We start from the raw sequence: 22883 nt of genomic DNA, 5'->3' as shown, positions 1-22883 counted from the left end.
TCTCCAGAAAACTGTAGAATTGCAGACTTCCAAAATGAACATGCACTGCGTATCATCCGACATTTTAGTATGCATTAAAAATAAAAACGTGATCTACAGGCGATTTTTGTTGGCACATCATTCACAGTTGAGTATCATATATTCTTGTAATCAATTTTCACTTGTTACCCTCCTCTTTAACTAAATTTCGCTATATAAATTTTAGATAATGACTTGAGAAAACATCACTTGATAGTGCAATTTAGTCCAGCCATTGTTCGAGACATGCTTTACATATAAATGCTTTACAGGCTGCAGTGGCTTAGCGGCTTCGGTGTTGAGCTGCTAAGTACAATTGTGACGGCATGAAATCCCGGCGGTGGCCGCCGCATTTTGATGGGGGCGAAATGAAAAAGGTCCGTTTCCCGGGCATTTAGAGAGCACCTTATAGATCCCCCGATGGTTAAAATTAGTCGGGAGTCCCTACTCGTAATCATATTCCAATCATCATCAAATATCGTGGTTTTGGCTGACGACAATCCAGAATTCAATTCGATCGTATTTTTGCGGTGCATTTATACGACCGTGCGCCCAAGAGGGAGACAAAGAGGAAGTAGCAGACTGCCTCCTGGAGCTGGGACCTTTGTACCAGCCTGCGCGATTATCACTGACTTTTTCCTGTTTAAATAGTTGTACATACATTTGTGCATCGGGCTTCTTCGTAATATTTGGTGGAGGCGTGGGGTAATGACTCAGAACGGATCTTCGCAGTTGCCGCCGCTTCGGTTATTCACTGATGTCGGGGTAGACGGTGCCTACTTCGGCAACGCCTGCGTCGACGACTCGCCAGAGATGTATGAACGTGTGAGCAACCACAGCAAATGGGATCCCACAGTGATGCTGACAAACACAATTTTTTACTTGGCGGGAACGGCCTGAGTGTGGTTTCAAAAACGCGAACAACTCTGTGATTGAGATACCGGCAAGCAGAAGCTGCGAGATCTCAGGGTATGAAGGTCGTCTCCAAGAGAGAGTTGGCATCACGAGGTCAAACGTTCACCGAGGGTTACGTCGCCTATATACAAGACCTGCTGGCACTCTGCTGCAAGGGCTACGCTGAAATACCGGAGTATGAAAAAGTCGGGCATGTCGTAAAAGGTATCGCCGATGACGCCTTCAATTTACTCATTTATAACAACTGTACTTCGGTTATGGACATTGTCACGGTGCAAGCGTTTCGGGCAGATGAAACGCCGTAGTGTCAGTCATTTGCACGGCCTCCCAATGCGGCTGCAACATCACCTTGTGAAGACCGACAGCACTCTCCTACGCGGCGGCAGCAACCTTCAGAGCAGCTGACGAAGATCGTGTGCTGGAAGCCATGTGTCTCGTGGCGCTCTACCCACCTGTCAAGTATAGGTAAAATATCGGGACGGGCATTCGTCAGTGCTCTGTGATGATTTTGTGGTTGGGAAACATTGTTTAAGAAATGTTGTGGAGTGTACAGGAATGCAGATTGAGGAAGTGAGCCCATGTTTGAGTCCTGCCTGGAATCTGCTGGACTGCACGTGCGGCGACTTACATTGTCTATTCCTATTCGGTGCTATTTCTGTATGTCACTTCTGGAAATAAAAATTTGAAGTTAACGCACTGTTTTTGTCGTGTTCTCGTGCGCGTCGCTTGTGGCCTATGGGCTGTTGCGACTTCAAGTGCGAAGATGTGGAGTGCAGTTTGCTCGTGGGGGAGTAAGGGAACGTGGGCTGCGCCCGATATCCAGGACGTCTCACAAACAAGTTTGCATTTACATATTTACAAGGAAATTCAAAGTAGTACAGAACAAGTTCAGGAAGGAGTTGTGGCAGCCGATCACTCCCGCTGAGCGTTGCTCATTTTATGCCCTGCCTGGTCATTGTTCAGTCACCTCCCCTAGTCCGGCGTCAGGAGACCGATGACATCAGGTCTCACCAATCTGGAGCTCTGTTGCCCTTTCCTTCCGAAGGCAGCTTTGTCAGGAACACTGGGCACAAACGGGAAGGGGGATAGTAAGCTGACTTCGATCGTACACCTTCCTCCCAGGCGTGGACGTGCCAGTTTGGGCGGCTGACAGGTGACGGACCGTATCCTTGCACTAATTTGCCCAAACCTCTCCTGACCGAGGTACTCCCGTGCTCGCCATAAATCATCCGTTTTGAGAGTCATTTTGACGAGGCCGTCGGCCCATTGCCCATAATCGCGCTAGCGGCCGATCACAACAGGGCCCAATAGCTATATCAAACTAACTAGCTCAAGCCTGTACTCCTTACCGCACCAAACCCATAATGATGTGACACTTGTAGTGTCTGTCCTCTTAGATTTTAGAGCAATAGATCTACTACTCGAGGTGCAAACCCAGGAAACACCTGGTTCCGTAAATATAACCTTGAAGCTCAGCCAAGGTCGAACTGGGACTTAGCATGCCACTTCCAGCGTTTGCTTCGTAAGCCGCGTGGGCGCCCATATTGTTACGGAAGGATGAAAGTAGAGAGAGCAAGAAGAAGATCGCAAGACGCTGGTTGCTGCGTGTTGTTGGAGGTCAGCCATCTTAACTACTGACTCATCTTGTATATATATTGTAAATACAGTCTTTCTATACTCCCAACATCCCCGTGACATATAGGTGGGAGGTGCCGGGCTACCACGGCTGGAAACGGCGCTCCGCAGTGGACGTCGCATCACCGCCCGCACCATGAATGACCGTCAGCACACGGCATCAACGTAGTTGCCGCCTCAAACGTCACCGTCGCCAGCTACGTTGCTGTCACCTTCGGTAGTAGTTGTGCAACCCAAGGATCATTGAACTTTCTGCGGGACCGATGGCGCCGACGTTGAAGAGCGGGTGGCCATGTACGAACGCGTAAGTGGAATCAACAGATGGGACCCTACGCTTATGCTCTACCTAAGAGGCACGGCGAAGCTGTGGTACGAAAACCACGATAAGGAGCTAACCAGCTAGGACCAATGCAAAGAGAAGTTGATGGAGTTTGGCAAACCAGCCGGCCGTAAAATTGCCGCAAAGCAGGAACTGGCCTCCCGTTCCCAATCCCCCATGGAGTCCTGTCTCGTACATTCAGGACGTGCTGCCACTTTGTCGTAACATGACGTAACATGACCGAAGTGGAGAATATCGGGCACGTGCTTAAGGGCATTGCTGATGACGCCTTTAATCTGCTCCTGCAAAAGCTGTTCTCCAGTTGATGCTATCATCGAGTGCCGACAATTCGAGCAGGTCAAAAGCCGACACGTTTTGCAACCATTCGCCAGATTTCCCAATGCTGCTGCAACGTCGACGTGTGAAGATTACCCTGCGCAGCAGTGTGCGTCGCCATCAGAGGACGTGCGAATCGTTCCACATGAACTGGATGCGATGGCGCCCGCAGCTTTCTGTTTGCGTAGCCATGATGCCACCACTTTTCAGTTCCCTTCGTGCAAGCCATCGTTCGCCATAAACTTGAAAACATAGGTGGTTGTTCGGCGCGTTCTTTGGTTACCGGCGCGCGCGATTTTCTTAAGTATAAACCTAGAGTATAAACCTAGAGCTAATAAGCCCCTGTTATCATATAGGTCAGCCCACTCGAAGCTCGTCAAGAGGAGCATTGCCAACTTATGCTTTGGAATTGCTCTAAAGAAGTCTTACCACCACAAGATCTATACGAGCCTTATGGATCAATCGGGAAGGTTATCAGCAGCAAGGTTTCCGGAATCAGTGCAAGTTTCGGTCGTCGAGGGGCTGCTAAAAAGGTGCAGGTGAGGTAGCACAATTCAGGACACGGCAAATCAAGGGATGGAACGTAGAAGGAAGGTAGCGGTAGTGCCCTACCTGCATAGGACGGCACATAAACTTAAGAAAATGGCTAGCCGGGTGGACACAAAAGTGGTCTTTTCCGCACCAGAAAAGCTGGCAAAAATATGTCGATTGACAGACCCGTACTGTAAGCCAGCTGCCGGGTGCTCTACGAATCATTGAAAAGCGCCAGTGGGATGCGTAGAGACTGTTGTATATGAGCTTCCGCTGTCCTGTGGGAAAAAATACATCTGACAGACAGGGAGATGTCTTAATGACCGATTACGGGAACATTGCCAAACTGTGAAAAATAAGCAATACGGTCATCTGTCAACCCACTGTCAAGAATGCGGCTGTGCACCGGTGTATGAATCCTGCCGGGTTCTTGCGAAGCACAAAGATAAAGACGTGCGAGAGATCATTGAAGCTCAGGCTATCTGGCAGAATAGAGACACGTGTGTTAGTGCCCCTTCAATCGACCTGTTAGATAAGGAGACAGCTTTTTTGGATGGGTAAGATTTGGATAAGGTGGCACCACTGTGCATGGGTTATATAGGTGTATTTCCTGAAAATCAAGTTGTTGAAGTTAGCGCATTGAGGGTGTTGTTGTCTCCCGTCCTTGTTTGCTGACGCTAAAGGAGAGTGGGTGGCGGTGCGAAACGCGTTTGAAGAAATGGCAAAAAGTGAATTCCGGCGTCGCTTTTGTTTCTCGAAACAAATAATTTGTTGGTTGTACAGCGAAATCGATGCTATCATCTGTGCCAGCGAGCCACTGGAATGTTGTCGCTGCCTCTTGAAAGGTGCGCCACTCTTCCCGTCATTTCTTTTTCTTTTTTCTTCTAGCTGTGCGCGACACCACTTAGGGACGACGCAAAGAAACTAATAATTATAAATTGCAGTAGTCACAGGTACTACTATTTGAAAGCGTGTTTGGGCTTGAGAAGAAAAAATACATTTTTTTAGGTAAAGATTTCATTCATTTGGAAGACGAGAAAGATTTCGTTTTGTAGTATACTGTCTGCAAGCAGACGACAAATGACAGAAGTAAACTTCCGGTGAGGTCACCTTTTCCTGATTGGCTGCTCTCTACGCCCCGTTGTCACAAATTTTGCATACTACCACTTTGTGACGTTGCAGCAACCGAACAGAACGCGTATCGAACAAAATATCTCCGATCGCGCCCCTGCGTGATGGGTTTTACTGACATGACCGACATGCGCGATGAACAACAACGCGACGAATCCTTACAGCCCATCATCGCCGGAGTGCAATCTGGCAGCACTGATGGCCGGGGCTGCAGGTTCGTACTGCACGACGGCATCCTCTACCGCCGCAATATCAACCCTGACGGCCCTGAATTGCTCCTCGTCGTTCCTCGTCGTCTGCGATGCGTCGCTCTCGAACTTCACAGTGCACCGACGGCGGGCCACCTTGGAGTTATGTGTACATACGACCGAGTACGACGCCGTTCCTTCTGGCCAGGTGTCTAACGCTCTGTGCGTCGTTATGTCGCAAATTACGAATTGTGTGAGCGCCGAAAGAAACATCCCCTGCCACCTGTCGGACAACTCTATCCAATTGAAGTTCCCTCGGAACCGTTCTTTTGCGTAGGCCTTGACCTGCTTAGCCCTTTTCGGACGACTAGAGGGAATAAGTGGCTCGCCGTCACTACTAATTACGCGACACGCTACGCGATAACAAAGGCGTTGCCGACTAGTTGCGCAACAGGCGTCGCCGATTTTCTCCTCCACGACGTCATTCTCTACAACGGTGCACCTCGACAGTTACAGACCACGGCCGCTCGTTCTTGTCTAGAGCCGCCCGACCTACGGTAAGCAAATATTAAAGTACACATTACCGACCTTTTTAACTGGGTTGGCTAAATATGGCACCGATATAGAATTGATCTCTTTTAAAGGGGTGGAGACATCAAAATTTTCGTTCATGCGTTTGTTGATTCAAACGTTGCATCATGCTTCAGGGAGCACGATACACACAGCGGGATTCATATATATCCGATAAATAATATAATAATAGCATTATTATACCGAGCGATTTCGGTTTCTGGGCTCCGGGGGATGCTATGACGTCACAGAGGAAAAAACGCAACATGGCTTGGTCACGTGGCCCACAAAAAATAGTGACTTAAAGGGACACTAAAGGTTAGCAGAAACTCAAGTTAAAGTGGTAGAGCAATGTTCTAGAACGTCTAAGGCGTCAATATAATCGCGAACAGAGCTTTAGTAACCGAGAAATCGAGGTAAATGCATGACACGATTTGAGACCCCCCAGCGACATTCCGGTACTAGCCCGATGACGAAAGGACTCCTCATAATTTGTGTTACTAATACTCAACTACTCGTATTAAAAATATCATTTCATTCGATTATAAGACGGAAAAAAATGCTACTTGTCTACGTCTATTCGATTCTAAGAAAAAATAACATTTTGACGTTGCCCTTCAGTAATATGGGTGTTCGAAAGGTTTCGTTTTCGCTCGACTCTGCGCGCTCGACTCTGCGCCGCGCACGCTTTGGAGTTTCAGTAGTTTCGTTATCGCGTCGGGCTGTGAGGGTTCTGCTGGCTCGCGAAACTTTCATTTGGAACAAGCAGCGAGAATGCCACGTCCATGTGATGTCGCGGGAAGCCCTCGTTGCTTTCCCGCTCCGGAGAGCCGGTGTCGAGGCCGCCGTCGTAGTACGCAACGACGCCGGCAGTGCGAGCCCTCAGCAGCAGGTCGCGCTCGTCGGTACTCAAATCGCTGAAGTTGAGCCCACCATCGCGAGCCAATCTGTCGGTGTCAGGGTCCATTGCGACGAGCGTCGAAGTTAGCGTCATAGAATGAAGTACCAGCTTATGGGCGTCTTGCGCTGGAGTTTAAGGTATAGTAGCGGCGCCTGGTGGCGGTGCGGGAAACGACATCTGGGTCGTGCTAGCTTGGGTCGTATTGAGCCCTGGCTGTGGCGAAGCACGTTTCTAGGCCGAGTTTTGCGTCGATTCGCACATGTTTATGCCCTGTTGCGAGTGCGAAAAGGCTCGTCGCTTCTCATAGACCACGCCGACCACGCTGCGAGCTCGCCGCAGCCTACAGTTTAACGAAAACGGACTCTCCGTGTGCCGTGGGACGTAATATGGGACGTAATTCGTTTCTGCTTCCGCTAGCCACCATACTCTCGCTTTCGCTCTGCTGTCGGCTCTCTCTTGGCTCTGTTTCTGGCCGCGCGTTCGCGTTTTGCGCAGAACGCCGTCTGCGGACGCCGTTCTACTCACCGATGGCGCAACGTCACTATGAGACCATGATGTCAGTACTCCTCGATCGGAGGGCGGGCGATTTGAACTGCGCTAGAGGTACGCGGACGCTTCAGAACGCATTTTCTCTTAAAATAAGTCTCTCCTTGGCACGAAACAAGCGTTTTGAGGTTTCTGTGATTGTATTTCAACAGTCCACGTTGACTTAATAGTAACCTTTAGTGTCCCTTTAAAACTATGCTGCGTCGTCTGCTCGCGCATACGCGTGCTCTGCCAGCAGAGATCAACCACTGGCGATTCGAAGTGCATGTCGCAATTATTATAATTATTGCGAAGAGCGACAACAACGGTAAGAAAATATTGCGGCTTGTGAGAGTCGGTGATTCATTCCGAAGCGCCGTAAGTTTTACTCTGAAGTGAACCGGAAAAGGCCTGGCGGCGATATCGGCGGCGCCGAACGATCAGAGGCGGTGAAGCTGCCGTCGATGCCAGAGTGACCACTCCTCGGTCGCTGATTGACCGCTTCGCCGTACGGCTGCCGCACAAATGGGTCCCGGGCCCGTCCTCTCTACGGCAAGGAAATCTCGCCGTTCGCGAGCAAAACCGCCGTCGCACGGGGGCCCGCAAACGGCAAACGGCGTGCGGCGAGTTTCCGTGCCGGTAACTTGGACGGGCCGGTAACGTGGAAAGGCCAAGCGAAGGAGAGTCCGCTCCGAGCTGCCGAACTACGCGACTATGCGAGGAGAGAAGCAGACAACACGAACGCCGCATATCCTGGTCCCTTTCGAAGTCGGCCGGCTAGTGTTACACTCAAACGTGTAAAGGCCCGTCCGCAGGGCAACTCGCCGCACGCAGTTTGCCGTTCGCGGGCCGGCGTGCGGCGTTCGTGTTGTCCACTTCTCTCCTCTTGTGTCCGTGTCTGCACGCCTAACCCCTTCTTTGCATTAAGAAAGGATTTCTATATGCCTGTAGCTTGGTCGTAGTGGAGGCTATGCTCGGTTGCTCGGCTCAGCAGGCTCCGTAATCGGCATTTCATCGCTACTCATCATACGTCACGTTTTTGTGCTGGTGTGCTATGACGTCAATATTTTCGTTCCTCCTCTGTGACGTAGTAACTGCCGCGCTAGCGATGGGTCTCGACTACGAGAAGGAGTTTTTAATGACTCTTTGGAGCTCAATTAAAATTATTTTGAAATGTTTGCACCGTCCAATACCTCGTTCTGGGTGTCCTTGCATACGGAAGCAGCCTACAACATGCTTTTTATAGCCTCAAAATTTGGTGTCTCAACCCCTTTAATCAGCTGCGCAACATATATGTATAACTCTCCATTGTTCTATTTTTTTTTTCTGAAACGTTACTTGTATTTTCTGTACTTTTTTCTTCTCGTTTCTGATCCAGTGAATTTTCCATGGTGTTCTTGTATATTCGTGGATTTTCTCTACGCAGATATTTGCCTGCTGTTTACATTGATTTTGTATTTTCTATGGTTTTTGCATTTCCTGCAAATTGATTTTCTCTACATTTTGTATGGAATTAATGCCACTGTATGTCATGCTATGGTGCACGGACCCAGTCAAGCCTTTTCAGGCTTTTTATCCGTGCTCCAAACATCTGGCAGATTTTGAATAAAGCTGAATTAAATTGAGTTGTCGAGCACCTCCTCCTATCTTGTGCTACTGAGCACAAGCTGTCCACCGCCTACTACCGACAAATTAATGCTCTTACGGAACGTCTCAATCGAACAATCACAGAGATGTCGTCGATGTACGTCCACAACGATTACCGTGACTGAGACACCACGCTGGCATACGTGACGTTCGCGTATAACTCGTCGCGACATGACACCGCAGGATATTCACCTTTTTATCTTTTGTATGGTCGTGACCCCACATTGCCGTTTCACACCACCTCCCTTCTGTGCCACGTGTTGCAACTCAGTACGCTCGTCAAGTCATCGATCGCGGGCGCATGGCGCGTCAAGTCGCCCGATCTCGTTTATTAGCCTCGCAGCATATACAAAAAGAGCGTCATGACCGATGCCATCGCGAAGTACCAGGTGCATGATTGCTCCTGTAGTCACCATGTCGTCGGGTTGGCCTCTCCCAGAAGCTTCTCTCGCTACGCAGGGCCTTATGAAGTGCTACGTCACGTTAACGGCGTAGATTGCGAGATTTCGCCGCTAGTTTGATGGATCCTCAAGTTCGACGACTGTTGACGTTGTGCACGTTTCGCGGCTGAAGCCATACTTCGCTTACAATTCTTCGCCATACCATGCACCGAGACGGCACTTCACTTCCCAGGAGTCCTGTTAGGGAAGGATAAAAGAAGAAGGCGGAAGAAGAAGATCGGCGAGACTGGGCTGCGGCGTGTTGTTCTCGGTCAGCCATCTTAACTACTCTGACTCATCTATATATATTGTAAATACAGTCTTTCTTTACTCTGTGGGGTTCTCACACCCATGATCTTGGGACAAAGGAACGACAACACAGCAGTGCAAACAATCACAAGGGCATTTATTGCACCTTTCATAGATCAATGCCTGCTAGCCGAGTTGCTATCCACAAAACATGCCGGTGGGCGCGCGACAAATCTAGAAGTCCGACTCACCGCGACCGGATAACGAGCGAATATGTTCGCCCCATGCTGGATCCCAACGCCTGATCGTTCGCGCGTACGGTCATGCGAACGGTGGCGCGTTTGAAGGCAGGCCACGCGAGGCGGTCTCGCAGAAGTATGGGTCGGCGCGCGCGCAGGACGTCCGCGCTGTTCGCCGATCCGCCCGGAAAGAGGAAGCGCCTTGTCTTTCGGCGCCCAAGTAACCCCGCCTGTCGGCGGCCTTAGCAGCGCAACACTCGCGCCATCTCCCGTACTGCGCCTCAACCACTCCGACTGCCGCGAGCGCCAGGCCACGCGGCGAAGCCGGATTACAGGAGACGCGAGCCGTGCGGGAAAACAACACATCAGGGGACGCGTGAGAGTCGCGCATCCCCATAACTCGCAACATTCCCGTAACAATACGTTAAAGCTGCAGTATCCGCAGCTTTTTCGCCGTCTCCCTTTTTTTACAGATGCGTTTGTTTGGTGAAAATGAAACACTGACTGACTGACAGACATCTGCGATGCGTGCAAAGGGCGACAAGGGCTGGTAGCTTCGTATGCGCTGTGCATTCGACGCTTAGTTCGCGTTGAAGCGAGACGCAGAATCAAGGTCGTCAATTCACTCGCTGCTGCTGCCGCTCCGAGCAGCGTCTTTATCCGCGCCCTGAGCAAGCAAAACCGTGCTATCGCTCGACTGACTTGGTTTAACTGCGTTCAACCACAGCATGTCTTTCCTGTCTTCTCAGGTAACCCCAAGAAGGGCATGGCAGCCAGAAGCTCGTTCGCTTCAGACTCATGTAGTCGCTGCTTCCGTAGTAGCCGACAAATTGTTGCTAGGCACATACCTGAGGGATCCATCAAAACTTGGGCGGGTTACACTAATTTAGAAAAAGAAACTTTTCAAAGTAAATACTGTTTTATTTGGGAAAGACGTGTTATTGAACGGTGTTAATAGTGTTCAGTCCATAAAAGCATGCTGAAGAAGAAAGGGAGCGATTAGCCAACAAATAAATAATAAATACGAGTACGAAGTAACGGGAAATCATGCAAAAATCTTGAAACGTAACATGTATTTATATGTGAAAATGCGTACTTCTATTATAAGTTACCGTGCTTAGAGTGCAAAGCCGCAACTATTAATTAGGCGCTTCTGTATAGATTCTTCTCATGAACACTGAATTTTAATTGGTGCTGGACGCTCGTTCACTCGTTTCGTTACAGGGCTGTCGTCGGTGAACAGGCATCGATTTGCGAGCTGCTGATACAGCGTGAATGCCGTGTTGATGCAGCTGACAACCAGGAGTAAGACGGAATGACATACATATTGCAACGTATCCTCTTAAAGGTGGTGTAAGAACACATCACATGGTTTAATATCTTGGACATCTATCTAACAATGTAAGCAAATGTAACAAAAAAGCGTAACAGTGTCACAAAATCATGAAAACAAATGTGTTTTTCAGCACCTTGCGCGCGTGTATAGAATACGTCTAGTTTAGAGATGAACTTCCACCGGTTTTCTGTGGACATATGCAACACTTGCCTGGACGCAGTGAACGAGAAAGGCATACAGGTGCAGTCCATCTGACAGAATGTGTTAAGAAATAAGCCGAACATATTGCAGACTCCTGGTGCCACTATTAAAACTTACGCGTGCAAGAATGCGCACCTTTTCTTTCGGAGCTTGCTTAACTTGCTTTAAAGATGTAATGCATTGCCAAACGAACGCAGAAACAACCTGCCAATGTGCTGTATTACATGAAGGCCGTTTTAACTCCCCCAATAATTATGACAAGAAATTTGTTTAAAAAGAAATGGAGGGTCTTGAAAACCCGCGCTCACAGCAAAGGCAACGAAAAAAAATTGTATAGATCAAACATATTGTCGAAACCGGCGTACGCGAGACTGTCATGAGCCAGCAAGGTAAAATGGCGCATTACAAGAGTTGCGCTGCAGATTTCAGTGACGAAGGCGCCCCTCAGCCATCGCACTGGACCTTGCAGAGAAAGCTCTTGTTCGGCGTACTTCTCTTAAACTCCGCCGCGCAGAGCTTGTGCACTTGTTAAGATTATGTTCGGATCCTCAAAGTAGCGACATGCTTTGAAGAATGCCCCCTGGCCGAGGCCGCGTCGCTATTGGCCTAATGGCATCGCGTGGGCCTTCGCGCCGGCTGCTTTTGAGAGTCGCGTTCCACCGCCATTTTTGATTGAGGAGCGTGTACCGACTGGCGAGGAGCGCCTGTTGTCGCCGTTGCTCTTCCGTCTTGTTTTGTTTGCGAACGTCTTAGACTAAGTTCGTGCAAGTGAAACGTCGCTTTTTTTTTTCTCTGACCATGATGTGCTGCGCTTTCGAATGCCAAAATAGTTTCAGCGAAGGCAAGAAGCTCTTCGTGGTAGCGACGAGACAGGTTAAGAATAAAGACAGGGATTCATTGACTTGGCACGGAGCGCTTCAACCTAACATATTCCACACGACTACGCGAGGCAAGTTGCGAGTCTCTCATAGGAAGTGTGTGCCAGGCTTGCGTAATTTGTTGCAGGCTGTAACGTAGCAGATATTGCACAGTTCACTTAGAATGTTGCCATTTTTCTGCACGCAATAATATGATTCCTACGTGACGTGTACTTTGTTTATATGAGCGCTTAATCGTTTTGTACGCCAACAGCCCTACAAAACGGGCACGCGAGGCTGTGCGCGAAAACGTGATTACGATACCTTTAAGATTCAGCACAGTCCTTTTGACATAATTTGAGGCTCGATCGTAAAACTCATCTTAGGAAAGCAGTTCTTTGACGTGTGTAGCTACCGACTAGCCTTCTTAAAGGCAAAAACATTTGTTTGCCTCTTTTGTTTGTGTTCGTCGTTGGCGGTCGCCCCGTGGATTTGTGATACGAAGGAAAAGTGTACGTGCTCTCCCGAAATCGAGTTATGGGGTGCGTTCGTCGCCGAACGACAGCATCATGGGTCTTTGAGACGAACGTGATAATTGGCGTCATCTTTAAAGTGTGTGAAGGTTAAGATGCGGCGGTGGACCACTCGCAAGAAAAATGTGCCGTGGCCTGCGCGTTCACTGGCCGGTTTAGTTGTCGTTGGTTTAGTCGTTTAACCATTCGTTTAGTCATTCGCACGCTCGTTCATTCGGTCGCACGAGTCCGTACGGCCACTAGGTCTCTGAGACGCACCTGCAGTAGGGCATTAAGGTTGGTGCGTTCGTACCCTCTGCCACCTCTGTGCTTCATAGCTGATGCGCGCCGCGAATTCGCATGGTAAGGACGGCGCAGAATTTTGGCCTCTAGTGAGGGCTTGCTGGAGCCCAGGATGTTGGCGTTCGATCGTAAACGTGTGATTTACAACCATTCGCAGCCAGACCTTGCGACTCGCGCTTGACAAATATTACGTACCTAATTGTAGAACACACGAGGTGTTAGTGATCGTTTGGGCACTTTAAAAGATAGTTATCAAAAGAGGAAAGAATGCTACCGTCACGGAATTGGTATAACCCTCCTTACAGATATTATTTGCTGTACACGACGTTACTCGGAGCTACAAAGCCAACGCAAACGCTTAAAGTGCACCGCCTTCCTATGCATGCATTCACTCTGCAAAATGTCCTCTCCTACGCTCAAGCCTTGTAGGCGGTGCCATGGTTATAGTGTACTAGATTAGGTGTAGTGGGCCGAGGGAAGACCCTGGTAGGCTGCGCGCGTGAAGCTCAAATCCCAGAAACCTCAAGCGGCCGCGAGGTGGCACAGCTGCGCCTTTCACCTGGGGATTCCGCCGGGGCGCAGCGAGTGCTTGCCGGCTTGCCTGTCTCGACGTGCTTCTTGTGTGTTGACGCTTCGCTGTGCTCCGATATTCATGGTGTACTGTGTTTTTTTCTTCACGATGAAGCCTCGACGCAGGAACTATTGCTTCGCGCCTGGTTGCATGACGGGGTATAGCGGCGCTAAAAACTCGCCAAAACTTTCATTGTTTAGAGTCCCCGATGAGGAATGCAAGCGCCGGATTTGGGAGCGCAACCTTCATCCCCCTGACAAGGCTTTAGAACTGACTGACGCTCTTTGTGAGTTGCACTTCGAGGATAAGTACATTTTGAGAGACTATGTGCATGTGATTGATGGAAAAGAGGTGCACCTTCCACGTGGAAAGCCATCGCTTTCACCGGACGCCGTGCCCACTATACTGCCGAACATTCCGAAGTATCTTTCGAAGAAGCCCACTCGAGAACGACTGCCACCGAAAAGGCGGTGTGAAGAAGCAACGAAAGATGACGGAACAAAGAAATTCTGTGATGAAGACATACACGGCTGCTGTGCAACGCCGCAACCCAACGAACCGGACGTATGTGTGGAGCCAGCCGTTCCAGTGGACATTGAAAATGTTCCCAAACCGATCGATCAGTGGGATATGCACAAATTTCAAAATTATGCTGGTGCTGCATTGTTAGCGCACTGATTTGTGTTGATGACCGGGAATGCTCACATCCTGGGCCAAAAAGGATTGATAAGATCCTTGCTCAAGGCAAACTCGAGGAAGCAGAAATTTCTTTATAAACAATCTCTCGCAGCAGTGCTCAACACTTCTCACTTGTGATTGAGAGAAGTGCGACTTATATACTACACTGCTGGATATGTAGCACGAAAATGCGTGCTCAGCCTCAACTGTGCGTCGTGTAAGAAGATACTACTAGTTGAGCCAGCAGCAGCAGCTTCTGACCGCCTCCCCTCGAGCAATGCGACTTGGGTGGACTGTTGTACCCACCAAAAGGGCTGTACAACTTCATGCTTGCACGCGAAAATATATTCACTAAATGTTTTAGTGTAACAGAGCTGCATGCCAACATCATCTGTGATGTTGCGTCGCATGTTAAAGCAAACTTTTTGAGCTCTAACATTGTTGGTTGCGACCAGCACAGGGAACAAGTGAGTGTAAAAATTGTTTCATTTTACATACTCACGCGCTTGCACTTCCTTGTTAAGGGTCTGAATAGCTGAAATGCCGCAAAACGGCAGCAAGCTAAACATCTTAAGCTCAGCAGGAGCACGTGAACTGCGGTTCCTCAGTACTTTTTCCTTCAGTGCTGTATATTTGAATAAAATAAATGCTGTTCTGTATGTGGTAAAAGGTTCCTTGTTTTTTTCGCGAAGTCTCCGCATAGCCCTATACTTGTAAACAATATATGTGGTGTTGCATGCTTTCTTTTTTTTAAGCGTCCATAGAATTAGCATTGAATCGACTTCATAAAATACATTCGATGCGCGCCAGAACGCCGCTTGAGTGGTGGGAGCATGCGGGAGTGCGGACGATGACCCAGGTGAAAGGTACTGCAACGCCACCTAGGCGTGCCTGGGATTATAGCTTCACAGCGGCTCCAGTCCGCGCCCCACTACACCTAATCTAGTACACTATAGCCATGGTCTAGGAGCACGGAGCAAGAAACATTTAGGAGAGGAAACTCCGCTGTTTGTGGCGACCAGAAAAGGTCACAAGCCCGCGGAGCCGTTATCGTGCTGGCGGCCTGGAAAGAAATTACCGCTGTTGAGAGCGCGCCGGAGCAGCCTGCCCGGACGCTGCATTTTTTTTTTTCGCTGTGGCTTCTACGACGCGCCGCATGGCGCCGCCACTGTATACGGCCCCGTCGCTCATAAAAAAATTGTGACCTTATCTGGTCACCCGCGCTCGCTCGCGCTGATGGGAGTTTCACCTCCTAAAAGGGAGCGCCAAAGAGAGGAGAAACGAAGAGGAACGAAGGCGGAGAGTGTCGCTACTTTGTCAAGTTTGAGGAGTCTTATGTCGAGTGCCGCTCGCGTGACGTCAGGGCACCGACTCGTGCCTTTCGTCTGCTACAGTTCGGGTGCTTTCTGCGGTGTTTTCATTTGTTCGCACTCGTTATCTCTGCTTGTATACTTATGGCGGTAATATCAAATATATTTTTACGACGTCTTCATTTGCGAAAATTAATTCAGAGCTTATTTCTTAGACAACAATGTAGCTCTCAAAGGCAATGCTACAGTGCCAGCCGAAGGAGCGCAGACCAGCCCATTGCGGGTTTTTCATGAGCGGATCGAAAACCGCAAAGACATAGCATTTAATAATAATCCAGTTATGATACCATGCATGCCGCGATGCAACAAGTATGTCACAAACGCTGGTTATATATGACCTTTACAACAGTTACCTTGATTTTAATCTGCTAAAACAGGTTTGCTCATGACGAGTGGTTCGCCGTATAATATCGAATTTGTGCATTTCTTCACAGAAATGCTCGGCAGTAACACGAGGACTTCATTAACATTGCAGTTTAGATTCTACAAACACCACTTGCTTCTTTACCTGCTTCTCAAAATTAGGTGGTTCTTCATGTTAAAGGGACCCTGAAACGCTTTTGACTATTTTCTACAAACGTACTGAGTCGTTAGAGTAGGTCCTTCTGATCATTAATTGACACATCTAAGTGCCCCGCATAAAGCGTGTAATTTATTATAAGGTTTTAAAAATGCACATCGCTGCCGATCGCAGCACAGTGCTCGGCAGAATTTTAAGCCGCCCCTACCCATATGACCGAAATGACCCATACGACGTCAGTGGGGCGAGCTATCCGATTGGCTGACAAGGGCGCGTGATTGATAATTTTTCCAACTTTATGGTAAACAAATTATCTTCATAATAGTTGGAATGTTAGCTAATTTGTTTTTATGAAAAGGAAGTAACATAAAGAGAATGCACAAGAATAATTTTTCAGTACACTTGAGCACTTCCGGCACACAGCAAGTGTCGTCTGCTTGTGTTACAACGTACTCCATTTTGACGAGAGCTCCGCGTTCAGAATCGGTCTCAGTCTTTTCGCGAGCACTATAATTCGACTTTGTTGCCTTGTGGACTGCAAACATAGCGAGTGGCAATGTGGCAAGCTGCGACATCGTGTCCCTCTGCAAGGCAGCGTACGAGCGAACTGGCTGCTGGGCATCGGACTGCCGCTATCCGATCGGCGCCAGGATTTGCGTGTTTGTGGCCGTCACTTTACACCGGAAGATTACTAACGCAATAGCGTTTCGCGAGTCCGGTATTAGGCAAACGAAAGTGCAAGGGGACAGAGTTTGGCCACTTGACTGTGCCGTAACGGGATGACCCATGAGATGAGCAGAAGGGCAAATGTGAATGGTCTGCATGGTGCAGCCACCTGGTGGCACAGAGCTCAACCATACACAGTAGCAGCAACGAAGTATATTCTTCTTTGTTGCTGGTGTGTATTTTTCGCAGGAGTGTAATCATCAGCACATTGTTTTTATAAATGTTTAAAATGTTTTACACTTGTTTAGAGCAATATTAGCGCTGTGTTTGGCTGGTTAAGCGCTGCGCCAACAAGTGTATGGACCGTGCAGACCGATCAGGCCGCTCACGTACATCTACGCTAAAGTTCCTTCATCAGCTTGAGTTTATGCCTCCAGTCATTTGCCGAAATGACCAGCTTGCCTGTGGTTACCGCTAGTGTGTGGTTAACGGAATACCAGACATGTTCGGCGCTACGACAGAATGCTCGCAACGCACGCTGCTTCGATAGCTCTCGCTTGGGGTCGACGGCCAAGCGGCTAGCGGAGAGGTCTCGCGCGGGTGGGGGCGGGCTCCAAAACAACCGGAAGTGGACGATGTGACGTCGCATCGTGACGCTGAACCAGTGAAGGCGGAGCTTAGCCCCGCTCGCTCGGCGAACGAGTTGAGGAGGAAAAGCATGGCTAGGGAGGAGGGTAACTTCTAATCGCTTGTAGCTCCAGTAATACGTAACGCTTCACTTAAATTGTGGTGCGAATGTTCTAATTAAGCTGAACCCTACGGATCTACAAAATTTGTCCGAACCGTTTCAGGGGCCCTTTAAGTGGCGGTAATTTGAAGTAAAGCTAATGAAGGCTGACGGCTATTTCCAGAATATGAAAAGGAATGCACCAATATATATTCCCTTTTCCGTGCTACGCGTTAAACTCACTTGAGAAATTTACTGGTGCTTGTTGCTTGAGAAATATACAGGACGGCAAATATACATGTTTGACAAACTGACACAGGATGCTCGGCCCAAATTTTTTTGTGAAATATGCCTTTTCGACCGTATGGCTACAGCCAGAAAGAAGTCGAAGCGTCAATCATTAGTAGTAAGGGACATATTGAAGATATCATAATTCCCCAGTGGAGGGTAAAAATCAAGTGAAATATGTAAGGCTTGTGGTGTTTTCTTTATGGAGGTTTGTGAGGTTCTCTTTTATGTGTGACGAAGCAAATAGTTCTCCGTTTGTATAACTAAGCAACGCTGCATCGAGACATGGTGAGGCAGAAGGTGCTTGGATTTTTCTTTTCTAGGCACTCTAAGCTACGCTGTAGTACCTCGAGATTACTTTAGGCATTCCAATTGGCGCTGTAAACAATGCTTTATGGTTTCAATTCGAAGTTATAGTAAACTGATGGGCTTCGTGAAAAGCGCGTGCCTCGCCATACCGACAGTTGATTCCTACCGTTGCGTGAGGGGTGTGTCATATTGTCGATGAAGGCTACTGAGGGCCACCATGAAACATTTCATCGCTTGCAATTGATTGGCTCTCGATCTTAAGCACGAAACTTTTCTTTCAGGTGATTGCTACTATGTTATTTGTGAATCAACTATGTAAATACTCTACATGAAGCGCCGTAGTGTTTCCAGTAGCAGCCATGAGGAATTCGTTTTTTGGAGGCCTGTTTCAGAGAGGGGTGACAATAGCAGCAAGCTTTTTCATAAGAAATGCGCGCCTTACTCTTTCTTTTACGCATTACTAAATGACCATATTTGACTAGAACTCACCAGAGTAATAATCATCATGATGACAGTTTCGCTGGGCAGTGTCTTTCTAACACGGATAACATGCTCACGCCAATTACCAAGATTTTTCTTCCATGTAAAATGCAGTGTTTCTCATAGCTAAATACTTACGATTGTTAAGTGTTTAGCGAAGCATCATACACAACTTCGCGTGCTGAATTTGCAGAAATTCTTTTTACGCAAAATCTATAGACAGACACGGTGCACATATGCATTGTAAAACCAGTAGACCCCTGTACAGCTACATAGCTTGTGATATCCAAGCCGCAAATTTTATCGTCTCTCGCGCTTTAGGAGAAAGAACTGTGGTTCAGGCATAGCAGCAGAAAGAAGCCGACATACCCTTCAATAAGCACGGCTTGAGCCACCCATACCCCAGGCATACACGAAGGGAACGAGCACGCGTGGCAGCTGAGCGAGCGGAGTCCTGGCCGTGACGTCACTTGCAAGAGGGCGCCACTCCAAATTCTCGCCGCTAATAGTGTTTAGAAGGAGATAGTGGAACGGGCGGGAGTCGGCGGAGCGAACAGAGGAGCGATGAAAGTCGTAGGTGGCGCTACTTCCAGCTGGTGTGCAGATTTGGCGGCTTTTGAAGGTGGCAGCACATGGCAGCTAGCACATGCTTCGCGTTTGAATTTTCAATGTAGTGCGTGGTGCAAACATCACAAAGTGTTTGCAGCTCAGAGATGCATTATTAAAATTGGCGACACTGCTTCTGAGAGCGGACAATGGAAAGGTGCGTTATTTGCAATACCGGAACGCGCAGCAAATGTTTAGCCATGCAATTTAAAAATGAAGCAAGATCACATTTGTAGGCCACCATGGACGAGTTGGTTTTTGCTAAAAGGCTTGGTGTTAGCGCAAGCGAACATAAACCAGGAACGCCATAAACGCCACCTTTCATCTTTTTTGTTTCATTCGCTCATCTACCGCAAATACAGTCATTGGTCGCAGAGAAATTTGTGCACGCACACAGACAAAAACAATGCTGGGGCTGCCCGCAATGAACCTGGGAATGACATCACCACATCGTTTTTTTCACTCTCCGCGTCCTCATGCGTCAGCAACATGCCCTTTAAACATCTTTAGCTTCGTAAAAAAATAAATTAGGTACATATGTGGGCTCCTTGGCGAACCTCAACATGCACTAAATATTTTCTATCACTGCTTTTGTTGTACAGGTCTACAAGACGAGAGGAAGCACTTTATTACATAGTACAGTAATCCACATGCACACATCAGACCGAGCTTAGCAGTTGGCTCTACTTCACTCCCCTTGTTCAAAGATTTTATGCAGCCTAGTTAATGCCGCAAGCGAGATATTTTTTGCAGTGAGCGCCTTGCGGGGTAGCTCGCATCCCACTTAGGGAAGTGTTAAACTCCTCAAGAATTGCGTAAAATTATGCACGCTGAAAGCACAAAGCTTCTCTGTTCAAAAAAAAAAAATCTGGGGCAGCTTCGCACTGGTGGCGCAAAGACTGGGCAAAGAGTGAAGCTGGCGACCCCAACTAGGTTATTTTGGTTCGGTTAAATTTATGCTTGGTTATGCTTGGAGACTCGGCCAAGTTTTCTGCGTGGTGTCTTCGTTAGCCCCCAAAAGAGCCATGAACACTAGGTCATTAAAGTACGTACAATGTGTTGTGCCGCTCTTCTGCAAGTCGCTGACGTTTCGCCGCCGCTTCACCGGCGGCGCGGTATTCGGGATGGGACTGAAGTCGCCGCATCCGTTCTCGAGGTGGTGGTGAAAAGGTGCGGCGGCTTTCGCGCCGCGCTTCTTCGGGAGTGACGCTCTTCGTCTGTCGCCCCATCGCTCCCTTCGTTGAAAACCCGGCTGATCTTTGCGGTGGCAAGATAAATATACCTGGTAGCGAAGATTCCATAGGAGCCCATACGTTCAAAACATGGCGGTTCATGGGGCTTAGCGCCGTCTGCACGAGGAGTGAACACTTCCGGCGGAAGAAAAAGAGCAATGTGACGCCATATCCGTTAAAAACAGAAGTGACGTCATTTTCTTCTCAAAGGCGCGAAATTTTTTTTGGTGGTCTGCCATTAGAGCTGTATATTTAAATGCCCCGCCATTCGACTTGATCGGCGTTTCGATCTTTCAGCGCGGAAAGCGATGCAACAAAGGGTGAGCCGTACGGGTGTCGAAATCGCACCCCTGAACAGAACATACTTTCTTTTGAGGCCATTGAAAGCTTTAGATGTAGAGTGGTGGTTCTATTGTCGCACGCCAAGCCCGTTGGCCTGCGCAGTCGCACGAAAACAACTAAAGTAAACAATTATCTGGCAGTTGTAACTTACTATTTTTTACTGAACAGGTTGAGAATCGACGAAGCTACCCACGTCACCAAATTCAGACAAACGTCGACAAGCAAAAGAGCACAACGTGTTAAGGGGTGCGTATTGTAACAGCTGAACTTTACGAGCGCGCCTTTTTTAATACTGCAAGAGCTACATTGACTGGCCAGTGATAGCGGCGTCAACGCTCCCTCTTATGATGGGCGTTGAAAAAAGTTATTTATTGATAATGATGAAATAAAATAGAGTTGTCTTTTCTTTATTTGTCACGCATATATAAAATTGATAAGGAATTTTATTTTCGTTGAATGAATGTAACTGCGTCTCGCTTTATTTGCAAAACACTTTTTTCTTTCCCATTCTTTGTTCCCTCAAATATGTAGCCGCGCTTCGATCGCTGCTCCTGTAACTATCGTCTGCTGATGTCGGTGACAATTTGTTCTGAACCGCTTTTCGCCCGAAGCTTCGCGACCTATTTAGATCAACCTTGGCGGTGGTGCGGAGCAGATGTTATACCGCCATGGGGACGTCACGGCTTATTTATTTATTTCAACATACTGTCTGCCCTTTGACGGGGTTAATACAGGGTTAGATCCGCAACCACCGCATGCGCGACCTCCGTACGGCGCGGCGAGGCAAAGCTGCGGTGAAGCAGTACCGGTGCGCGCGATGGCGTCATCGCTCAGCGAGGTTTTGCTGCGCACGTTCACTGGCCTAACACCAGCTTAAATGGCATCGCTGTTAAGAATGTGAATGCCTCCTCTAGCCCCCTAAGGAACTGCTGGGTACAATACGCATCTCCTGTCAAATTTTTGCGTGAACACGCTGTCTGCATTGCATTCAGCTGCTTCTCTGGTGAGTGCTAAGCCACAAGCACATCTGCAAGAAATTTTGCCACCAAACTAAACTACACAAAACATGTTCCCGCTTTCGATGCAATGAGTGCACGCCGCATTATCTGTAACATAACACAAGAGCAGCGCAATATCACGCACTACGCACCTCAAAATGATCACAGTGGCACATGTGCACCGCTTCCCAGCTTCCAAGTGATCACGATCGACGTGCGATGAAGCGCAATGTACAAGCCATCGTTCTAAAAACGTTGGCGCCAACCACTACCCTCCTCCTCCGCGCTCGGCGCGGCCTCGACTATGGCGCCACCTATGTTTTCCTTGCAGTATATAGCAGACGAGGGCTAACACACTACTGGAAAAAATCCGCGGAAAAGTTTGTTCAAACCTGCGGAGCAGTTTTTGAGGCGAGATTTTGCTTCGTCAGTCGGTAACTGGCCTTAATAATGTCGTGATGGAATTACGCAAAAACAAAAAGCGAGAAAGGACCATTATCTAAGGTGTTAAGCGCCCGCACGTTGAGAGCTCGCGTTGATGAAACACGACGCACGCACACGGTGTGCTCAAACAAGCGCGTAATTACCTCAGTTTCAGGTTTTGACTGCGTAAAAAGTATCTGTACGTGTTTTCCTAGGTTCATTGACGTACCAGTAGGGTACTTTTTTTCTGCCGGCGCCTGGGAGATTCCAATTATCTGCGGCCGTCAATGTCTAGCAACAGGGCCGCTTCTGATCCACGCCTTTTACAGATGGGTGTAGCTCATGCATGGGTTGTGGCGGCCATGGGCAACGCTTTCACAATTAGACAGTAATGATAAGTTGAACGACGTACCAGCACATGAAATCATTTTTTTTTATTTAATTATTGCGGTGCAAGTTGTTGGAATTTGATAGAAAGAACTAACTTGATTGGTCAAGTGGACAGAGGTTCCGAAAATAATGATCTCCCCCTCTCCTTAGCACCAGTGACACTTTTGTTGAAGTGCTTATTTTGTATCTGTATACTACATGCGCTTGTATTCTTTGGCGTTGTAAGTTCTCACAGGGAAGCTGTGATGCTTTAACTGCAACCCTCAAGGCACACAAAACGGAGAAAAAGCAGAAAGGCTTTTTCTCAACGCCTCAAGCAAACACAAAGGTGTTTGCAGGCGTTTTTGTGCGCCATATTTCATAACCTCTGAGAGGGTTGAACATTGTCATTGCCTCACATGGAACATCGCATCATGACACAAACATTAAA

The 22883-nt window shown here is 48.3% G+C and overlaps 1 protein-coding gene and 1 long non-coding RNA gene across 5 annotated transcripts in view; one reads left to right on the top strand and one right to left on the bottom strand.

The window, feature by feature from the left end:
• LOC142576681 (uncharacterized) overlaps positions 1–5428 on the bottom strand; it is a 28096-nt gene extending 22668 nt beyond the window's left edge. The window contains exon 1 of the long non-coding RNA XR_012826921.1: positions 5048–5428. This is a non-coding gene — a long non-coding RNA (uncharacterized LOC142576681). The remainder of the gene's footprint in view (positions 1–5047) is intronic.
• The window catches only part of LOC142576680 (uncharacterized), a 516248-nt gene that overhangs the window by 235520 nt on the left and 257845 nt on the right, over positions 1–22883 (top strand). For all 4 annotated transcript variants that reach the window (XM_075686909.1, XM_075686911.1, XM_075686910.1 and 1 more), the window contains exon 10: positions 10869–10949. In XM_075686909.1, coding sequence (XP_075543024.1) covers positions 10869–10949 — 81 coding nt within the window. The remainder of the gene's footprint in view (positions 1–10868; positions 10950–22883) is intronic.

Source organism: Dermacentor variabilis, chromosome 3 (assembly GCF_050947875.1).
Source record: "Dermacentor variabilis isolate Ectoservices chromosome 3, ASM5094787v1, whole genome shotgun sequence".
In the NCBI taxonomy this organism is placed as follows: Eukaryota; Metazoa; Arthropoda; class Arachnida; order Ixodida; family Ixodidae; genus Dermacentor; species Dermacentor variabilis.
The sequence above is the reverse complement of the archived record's forward strand: the minus strand, read 5'-3'. Positions and strand labels throughout refer to the sequence as shown.